We start from the raw sequence: 9,610 nt of genomic DNA, 5'->3' as shown, positions 1-9,610 counted from the left end.
ATATATGTCTGTGTAACTGCACGTGTAAACCATTATATATATATGTCTGTGCAACTGCACGTGTAAACCATTATATATATATGTCTGTGCAACTGCACGTGCAACACATGATATATATATGTCTGTGTAACTGCACGAGTAAACCATTATATATATGTCTGTGTAACTGCACGTGTAACACATTATATATATGTCTGCGTAACTGCACGTGTAACACATTATATATATGTCTGTTTAACTGTACGTGTAAACCATTATATATATATGTCTGTGCAACTGCACGTGTAACACATTATATATATGTCTGTGTAACTGCACGTGTAAACCATTATATATATGTCTTCGTAACTGCACGTGTAACACATTATATATATGTCTGCGTAACTGCACGTGTAACACATTATATATATGTCTGTGTAACTGCACGTGTAAAACATTATATATATGTCTGCGTACCTGCACGGGTAAACCATTATATATATGTCTTCGTAACTGCACGTGGAAAACATCATAAATATATATGTCTTCGTAACTGCACGGGTAAACCGTCACTTGTATGTCAGCCCATGTAAACCATTAAACAAATGTCTGAAAAACAGTCATACGTGTGTCTGAACAACTGTACGTGTAAACAGTTATCTGTTTGTATGAACAACTGCACATGTAAACACGCATGTTTGTCTGAACAATTGTACGTGTAAACAGTCATATGTTTGTCTGAACAACTGCATGTATAAACAGTCATATCTTTGTCTGAACAACTGCACGTGTGAACAGGCATGTGTTTGTCTGCGCAACTGCACGTGTAAACAGTCATATGTTTGTCTTCACAACTGCACAGGTAAACCAAAATATGCATGTCTACATATAAACTGCATGTGTAAACTTTCAGATGTATTTTGGATCTTCTTGAATACTGTCACTTACCTTTGATAGGTGGTCACATTAATTCAAAGGAATTATCTTCGTTCATTTTCATCACCGTAATCGTTTGTGTTCCAGGGGACAGTATAACGCATAACACAGCAAGGTTAATAACTGATTGTACAGCTCACCATTGTCTCTGTCACTGGCATCTATGGACAAGAACTCCCAACTCTTGTTGCCCATCGGGTATATGCTGGTGATCACAGCGTTCTCCAGATCGATCCTTGCCATAGCATTGTTTTCCTATGTTTAAAGAGATATAAGATATGTCTTGTTAACCAGGAGCGTGCAGTGTATAAAGACTCACGCGTACGTCTATGCTTTAAGTTTGTTTCTGTTGAAAATAAGACGTGCCTGCAAGGTGATGTATGCGAACCCATTGCTGGGTGAGATGGCCACATACTCCGGCTCAACGTTCTGGGAGAACTGGATGATCTTGGTGGCATCGTTAGGGTCACGGCGAAGCCAATAGCGGACGCCTTGATCCAATAGCGGACTGAAAAACACCAGTATATGCCATTCAAATACGCATTAATATTTCAGAATTATTTCTATTATCGATTTCAAATAACTTAGAAAGCGCCATAAAGACTTTTTTTCTTAAAATATAAAAAACATTGGCTCTGTGCTTCACATGAGTTCGCTGGGTTGGTCGTATTTCTTGAAGTCGATGGTAGTGACTACTGGTATCGCGCCAGGCGTTGTGGAGAATGTGATCACAGAAACTGTCCCTTCGGGGTCATAGAAAGTGCCCCCGACGACCCGCGGCTCCCCTTCGTTAGATACGACGAGACGACGGCAGTCTGAGGTGAACTTCATATTGTCAGGATGGGCTCCCACTGGACAGGAACAGGTCATATTGTAGGACACAGTTATACATCAGTATGATTATGTAATTACATAAAGCTGTTCCAAGTTACTAAACGGTGCGCATTATGTAGATAACACTATGACTTGTTAATCACGAAGACCCCCTTAAATTTCTGCAAATGTCAATTATATGTGTACCTGAAGACTGATTACTGAGGAGTGAGTGAGTGTGTTTACAACCGCTTTGAACAGTATTCCAGTTAAATTACGTCGTGTCACTTTAACGTGCAGGGGAAAGCTCGAAGTGACTTTGTAAATTCAGTTACAAAGATTTCAACTGACCGGTAATCCTGGGATCTACTGGGTTGAGGGGAGTGAGTGTATCTGTGCTGCTCTCAAACAGGTTGTAAAGAACGACGTGTCCTTCAAACGCCACAGAATCTTGACCGTCAAAGGTGATGGCAAGTGTGGGTGTGACTCCGACGCCCGACACAACTCCACGTCAAGGGGCGGCCGTCGCTGGCAGTGTCGAAATTGTAAGTGTAGACTTCCTGTGGGTTGGCGGGGTCGGCGAGGGAGATGACGTGCAACATAGCCGTGTCACGACCTGACAATGTAAAACTGACATGTTAAAAACCAGATGGGTGTTTGTCGCTCGTATTCTGATGTATTCTATCCAAACCTGCATCACTACGACAGCAAGGTATACGAAATACAGGACTCACCAACAACATAGAGGTAATTCCTGGTGTCATCATAGGCGCTCTCCCTGGCTGTTCTGCTGTTGACGACGTACTGGCCGTTACGGTTAGGGAGTCTCAGATATGATGCTTCTTTCAGAACCACCACGCCATAGGCCACGCCCAGTAGGGCAACCATTACCATCAAACACACGTGCATTGTGCCGAGAAGACGTCTAAAGCCAAACAACATCATGTCATACATCCAAGTCATCCATCTGTATCAGAATCAGCGATGAGGTTCTAGCTGAATACCATGCTGTTGACTGACACCATCAAACACACGAAAAGACGTCTAAAAGCCAAAAGCGACATATGAAATAAGCCAAACACCCAGCTATTACCATCAAACACACGTGCATTGTGCCGAGAAGACGTCTGAAGCTAAACAACATCATGTCATACATCGAAGTCATCCATCTGTGTCAGAATCAGAGATGAGGTTCAAGCCAGACGGGACTGGTAACTTCAAAATGTTACCCGCCCCAAATGGATTGAACCTGACCAGACAATCCAAAGAAAATGACTCAGATGTACGGAACATGTTATCTAAAAATTTTATCAGACCATCCGGCTGAAATCTAACCGGTGTCGGGTGGTCGGACGGGCCTTATTTCAAAGTTTCATAAATCTTTTTTGCAGAAAAGTCTAAAATCGTTGTCGTTCTCAGTACGTATTTCCTGCTGGAGTTTGGATCTTAAAGATTGCCTTAACAATGAGCTTGTTGTATCATAAGGCTGAACAACTACATCCATTCATGCCATCTATTTTAAAATGAGCCCAGTTGTCAGTTAATTTACTCTTAACTTAAGTCTTAGTGGATTTCCGATATTGTTCATCAGCTATTGCCAGAAGTTTAAATACAAACTGTCTTGAATGCAGCTATGGCACTGGTTTCCAACAATGACCGGTCACATCATGTGGTGAGAGTGTACTCACCACGCTATCAGTTCAACACACGTCCTCGGAGGTTGGCTGGGCACACTGAAAAGACCAACACTATCAATTATTTTGATTAGACGTCAAAGTTTGCACCTGTTCTGTCGCAAAGGTAGGCCGCACCCTGACCTCTTGGACATCACTTCAAGTGGATAACGCGCTTATGACAGGTCATGGTTTAGTCACGTGACTGGGACAGGACCAAGTCAGCTAATATACAGATAGGTATAGCGGCCGTCTTCAAGGGTCCCACTGTCAAAAGTCTCACATCACTGTCTAGAACACGTACCTATACGCGGGACGTTTACGTATGTGAGTGGATGGAATTGTTCAGCAATGTTGAATAAAGCATTGACTTACATTCTCACTGCCATCTACATTCATATGTATCTTGTGCAAAGCTGAACATTGTTAAGAAAAAAACATCTGATACATTTTAAGCAAGAAAACGTGTTCCACACCAGCATTACATCGTGTTGGCGAAGTAACACGCAGATACAGAGGGTGTTCCCCAAGACCACCACACCCTGTAGGACAAATAACATACCGATATACAGGTGTTCCCCACGACCATCACCACACCCTGTAGGACAAATAACATACCGATATACAGGTGTTCCCCACGACCACCACTACACCCTGTAGGACAAATAACACACTGGTATATGGGTGTTCCCCACCACCACTACACCCTGTAGACAAATAACATACCGATATACAGGTGTTCCCCACGACCACCACCACACCCTGTAGGACAAATAACACACTGGTATATGGGTGTTCCCCACCACCACTACACCCTGTAGACAAATAACATACTGATATACAGGTGTTCCCCACGACCACCACCACACCCTGTAGGACAAAAAACACACTGGTATATGGGTGTTCCCCACCACCACTACACCCTGTAGACAAATAACACACTGGTATATAGGTGTTCCCCACCACCACTACACCCTGTAGACAAATAACACACTGGTATATGGGTGTTCCCCACCACCACTACACCCTGTAGACAAATAACACACCGGTATATAGGTGTTCCCCACCACCACTACACCCTGTAGACAAATAACACACCGGTATACAGGTGTTCCCCACCACCACTACACCCTGTAGACAAATAACACACCGGTATACAGGTGTTCCCCACGACCACCAGACCGTCTAGGACAAGTAACATACCGATATACAGGTGTTCACCACCACCAGACCATCTAGGACAAGTAACATACCAATACACAGGTGTTCCCCACGACCACCACACCCTGTAGGACAAGTAACATACCGATATACAGGTGTTCCCCACGAGAACCACACCCTGTAGGACAAGTAACATACCGATATATACGGTGTTCCCCAGAACCATCACATCTCGTCGAACAATAACACACCGATATACAGGTGTTCCACATAATCAACACATTCTCTAGAACAAGTGACAAACCGATATACAGGTGTTGCCAACCACCACCACATACTGTAGGACAAGTAACATACCAATACACATGTATTCCCCACCACCACCACACCCTATAGGACACTTAACATACTGATATTCAGGTGTTCCCCACGACCACCACACCCTATAAGACAAGTAACATACCAACATATAGGTGTTCACCACCACCACCACCAGACCCTGTACGACATATAACATACCGGTATATGGGTGTTCTCCACCACCAACATACCATGTAGGACAAATAACATAGCGATATATAGGTGTTCACCAAAGACACCACAGCCTGTAGGACAAATAACATACCGATATACAGGTGTTCCCCACCACCACCACACCCTGTAGGACAAGTAACATACCGATATACAGGTGTTCCCCACCACCACAAGACCCTGTAGGACAAGTAACATACCAATATACAGGTGTTCCCCACCAGCACCAGACCCTGTAGGACTAGTAACATACCAATATACAGGTGTTCCCCACCACCACCACAGGACTCTGTAGGACAAGTAACATACCAATATACAGGTGTTCCCCACCACACCCTGTAGGACAAGTAACATACCGATATAAAGGTGTTCCCACCACCACCACAAGACCCTGTAGGACAAGTAACATACTGATATACAGGTGTTCCCCACCACCACCATATACAGGTGTTCCAATATACAGGTGTTCAACCACCACCAGACCCTGTAGGACAAGTAACATACCAATATACAGGTGTTCCCCACCACCACCACACCCTGTAGGACAAGTAACATACACCGAATATAAAGGTGTTCCCACCACCACCACACCCTGTAGGACCAAGTAACATACCGATATAAAGGTGTTCCCCACCACCAACACATACTGTAGGACAAGTAAGATACCGATATAAAGGTGTTCCCACCACCACCACATACTGTGGACCAAGCAAGACACCGATATAAAGGTGTTCCCAACAACCAACACAAGTTGTAGAACAAGTAACACACCAATATAGAGGTGTTCAACTCCATCAACACATCCTGTAGAACAAGTAACACACCGATATAAAGGTGTTCTCAACAACCAACACATGTTGTAGGACAAGTAGCACGGAACCACTAAATAGAGCTGTAAGACAACAAACACACCGATATATAGGTGTTCCACACCATCAACACATCCTGTCAAACAAGTAACACACCGATATACAGGTGTTTCTACACAACCACCACATCCCTCTGTAGAACAAGTAACATACCGATATAGGAGGTGTTCCACACCATCAACACACCCTCTAGGACAAGTAACATACCGATATGCAGGTGTTCCGAACCACCACCAGACCCTGTAAGACAACAAACACACCGATAGGTGTTCCACACCACAACACATCCTGTAGAGCAATAACATACTGATATACAGGTGTTCCCAACCACCACCACACACCCTGTAGGACAAGTAACATACCGATATACAGGTATTCCGAACCACCACCACAAGACCCTGTAGACAAGTAACATACACCATATACAGGTGTTCCACACCATCCACATCCTGTAGAGCAATAACACACCCATATACAGGTGTTCCCACCACCACATACTTATTGTAGGACAAATAACACACCGATATACAGGTGTTCCCAACTACCAACACATCCTGTAGAACAAGTAACACACCGATATACAGGTGTTTCACACCACCAGACCACATTCTCTAGAACAAGTAACACACCGATATAAAGGTGTTTCCACTCAACAACAAAAACATGTTGTAGAACAAGTAACACACCAATATATAGTTGTTCCCCACACCATCACCACATCCTGTAGGAACAAGTAACACATCGATATACAGGTGTTCCGAACCACCAAATAGAGCTGTAGGACAACAAAGACACCAATAGGTGTTTCACACCATCCACCACATCCCGTAGAGCAAGTAACACACCATATACAGGTGTTCCCAACCACCAATACTTATTGTAGGACAAATAACACACCGATATACAGGTGTTCCAAACCACCACCACATCCTGTAGAACAATAACACACCGATATACAGGTGTTTCCCACAACCAAAACATTCTCTAGAACAAGTAACACACCGATATAAAGGTGTTCCCAACAACAAAAACACCATGTTGTAGAACAAGTAACATACCAATATATAGTTGTTCCGACACCACCATCAACACATCCTGTGGAACAAGTAACACATCGATATACAGGTGTTCCGAGCACTCACCAAATAGAGCTGTAGAACAACAAAGACACCATATAGGTGGTGTTCACACCATCCACACATCCCGTAGAGCAATAACACACCCATATAGGTGTTCCCAACCACCAATACTTATTGTAGGACAAATAACACACCGATATACAGGTGTTCCAAACTACCAACACATCCTGTAGAACAATAAAACACCGATATACAGGTGTTTCACACAATCAAAAACATTCTCTAGAACAAGTAACACACCGATATACAGGTGTTCCCAACAACCAAAACATGTTGTAGAACAAGTAACACACCAATATATAGTTGTTCCACATAATCAACACATCCCTGTAGAACAAGTAACACACCGATATACAGGTATTTCGGAACCACCAAATAGAGCTGTAAGACAACAAACACACCGATATATAGGTTTTCATCACCATCAATACATCCTGTCAAACAAGTAACACACCGATATACAGGTGTTTCTACACTAACCATATACGGGTACATCCGGTAGAACAATAACACACCGATATACAGGTGTTCCACATAATCAACACATTCTCTAGAACAAGTAACACACCGATATACAGGTATTCCGAACCACCAAATAGAGCTGTAAGACAACAAAGACACCGAATAGGTGTTCCACACCATCCACACATCCCGTAGAGCAATAACACACCCATATACAGGTGTTCCCAACCACCAATACTTATTGTAGGACAAATAACACACCGATATACAGGTGTGCCAAACTACCAACACATACTGTAGAACAATAAAACACCGATATACAGGTGTTCCACATAATCAACACATTCTCTAGAACAAGTAACACACCGATATACAGGTATTCCGAACCACCAAATAGAGCTGTAAGACAACACACACACCGATAGGTGTTCCACACCGTCAACACATCCCGTAGAGCAATAACACACCGATATACAGGTGTTCCCAACAACCAGCACATGCTGTAGAACAAGTAACACACCGATATACAGGTATTCCGAACCACCAAATAGAGCTGTAAGACAACAAACACACCGATATATAGGTTTTCATCACCATCAATACATCCTGTTAAACAAGTAACACACCAATACACAGGTGCCGTAGGACAAGTAACATACCGATAAATAGGTGTTTCTACACCATCCACACATCCCGTAGAGCAATAACACACCGATATACAGGTGTTCCACATAATCAACACAGTCTCTAGAACAAGTAACACACCGATATACAGGTGTTCCCAACCACCAACACAAGTTGTAGAACAAGTAACACAAAGATATATAGGTGTTCCACACCATCAACACAACCTGTGCAACAAGTAACACACCGATGTTAAGGTTTTTCCTACCACCAACATATCCTGTAGGACAACTAACACACCTATATTTAGGTGTTTCACAGCAATATTCGGGTGTTCCTACCAACCAACACATGCTGTAGGACAACTAACACACCTATATTTAGGTGTTTCACAGAAATATTCGGGTGTTCCTACCAACCAACACATGCTGTAGGACAACTAACACACCTATATCTAGGTGTTTCACAGCAATATTCGGGTGTTCCTACCAACCAACACATGCTGTAGGGACAACTAACACACCTATATTTAGGTGTTTCACAGAAATATTCGGGTGTTCCTACTGAACCAACACATGCCAGGGCAAGTAACACACCGACATCAGGTGTTCCATGTTCCTACCAACCAACATCACATGCTGTAGGGACAACTAACACACCGATATATAGGTGTTCCGACATAATCAACACAGTCTCTGAGAACAAGTAACATACCGATATACAGGTGTTCCACATAATCAACACAGTCTCTAGAACAAGTAACACACGTATACAGGTGTTCCACATGTGATCATCAGCATGAGCATCGATCTGCGTAATTGGGGTTGAGATGGATCAATCTACCACGCTATAGTGTTGCGGTAAATGTGCCCAATAGATTATGAGATTATATTGTCGAGGTCGATGAATCTACCAGACTATAGTGCTGAGCTGGATGTACCCATTAGACTATGGTGTTGGCGGTCGATGAATCTACCAGACTATAGTGTTGAGCTGGATGTACCCACTGAGCCGATGGTGTTGAGGGTCGATGAATCTACCAGGACTATAGTGTTGAGCTGGATGAACCCACTAGACTATGGTGTTGAGGTCGATGAATCTACCAGACTATAGTGTTGAGCTGGATGTACCCACTAGACTATGGTGTTGAGGTCGATGAATCTACCAGACTATAGTGTTGAGCTGGATGTACCCACTAGACTATGGTGTTGAGGTCGATGAATCTACCAGACTATAGTGTTGAGCTGGATGTACCCACTTAGACTATGGTGTCGAGGTCGATGAATCTACCACGCCAGACTATAGTGTTGGAGCTGGATGTACCCACTAGACTGGATGCATGGTGTTGAGGTCGATGACCAACCAGACTATAGTGTTGAGCTGGATGTACCCACTAGACTATGGTGTTGATGTCGATGAATCT

At 43.3% G+C, this 9,610-nt stretch overlaps 1 protein-coding gene across 1 annotated transcript in view; it reads right to left on the bottom strand.

Moving 5' to 3' along the window:
• Positions 1-2,683, bottom strand: part of LOC124291260 (mesenchyme-specific cell surface glycoprotein-like) — a 2,889-nt gene extending 206 nt beyond the window's left edge. Inside the window, exons 1-5 of the mRNA XM_046728199.1 lie at positions 2,463-2,683; positions 2,080-2,344; positions 1,562-1,766; positions 1,282-1,423; positions 1,056-1,170 (exon numbers count right to left, since the gene is read on the bottom strand). Coding sequence (XP_046584155.1) covers positions 1,056-1,170; positions 1,282-1,423; positions 1,562-1,746 — 442 coding nt within the window. The 5' untranslated portion in view covers positions 1,747-1,766; positions 2,080-2,344; positions 2,463-2,683. The remainder of the gene's footprint in view (positions 1-1,055; positions 1,171-1,281; positions 1,424-1,561; positions 1,767-2,079; positions 2,345-2,462) is intronic.
• Positions 2,684-9,610: the final 6,927 nt, after the last annotated feature.

Source organism: Haliotis rubra, unplaced genomic scaffold, assembly GCF_003918875.1.
Source record: "Haliotis rubra isolate DU_JTF1 unplaced genomic scaffold, ASM391887v1 Scf489, whole genome shotgun sequence".
Taxonomy (NCBI): domain Eukaryota; kingdom Metazoa; phylum Mollusca; class Gastropoda; order Lepetellida; family Haliotidae; genus Haliotis; species Haliotis rubra.
Note: the sequence above shows the minus strand (reverse complement) of the source record. Positions and strands in the feature narration are given on the sequence as shown.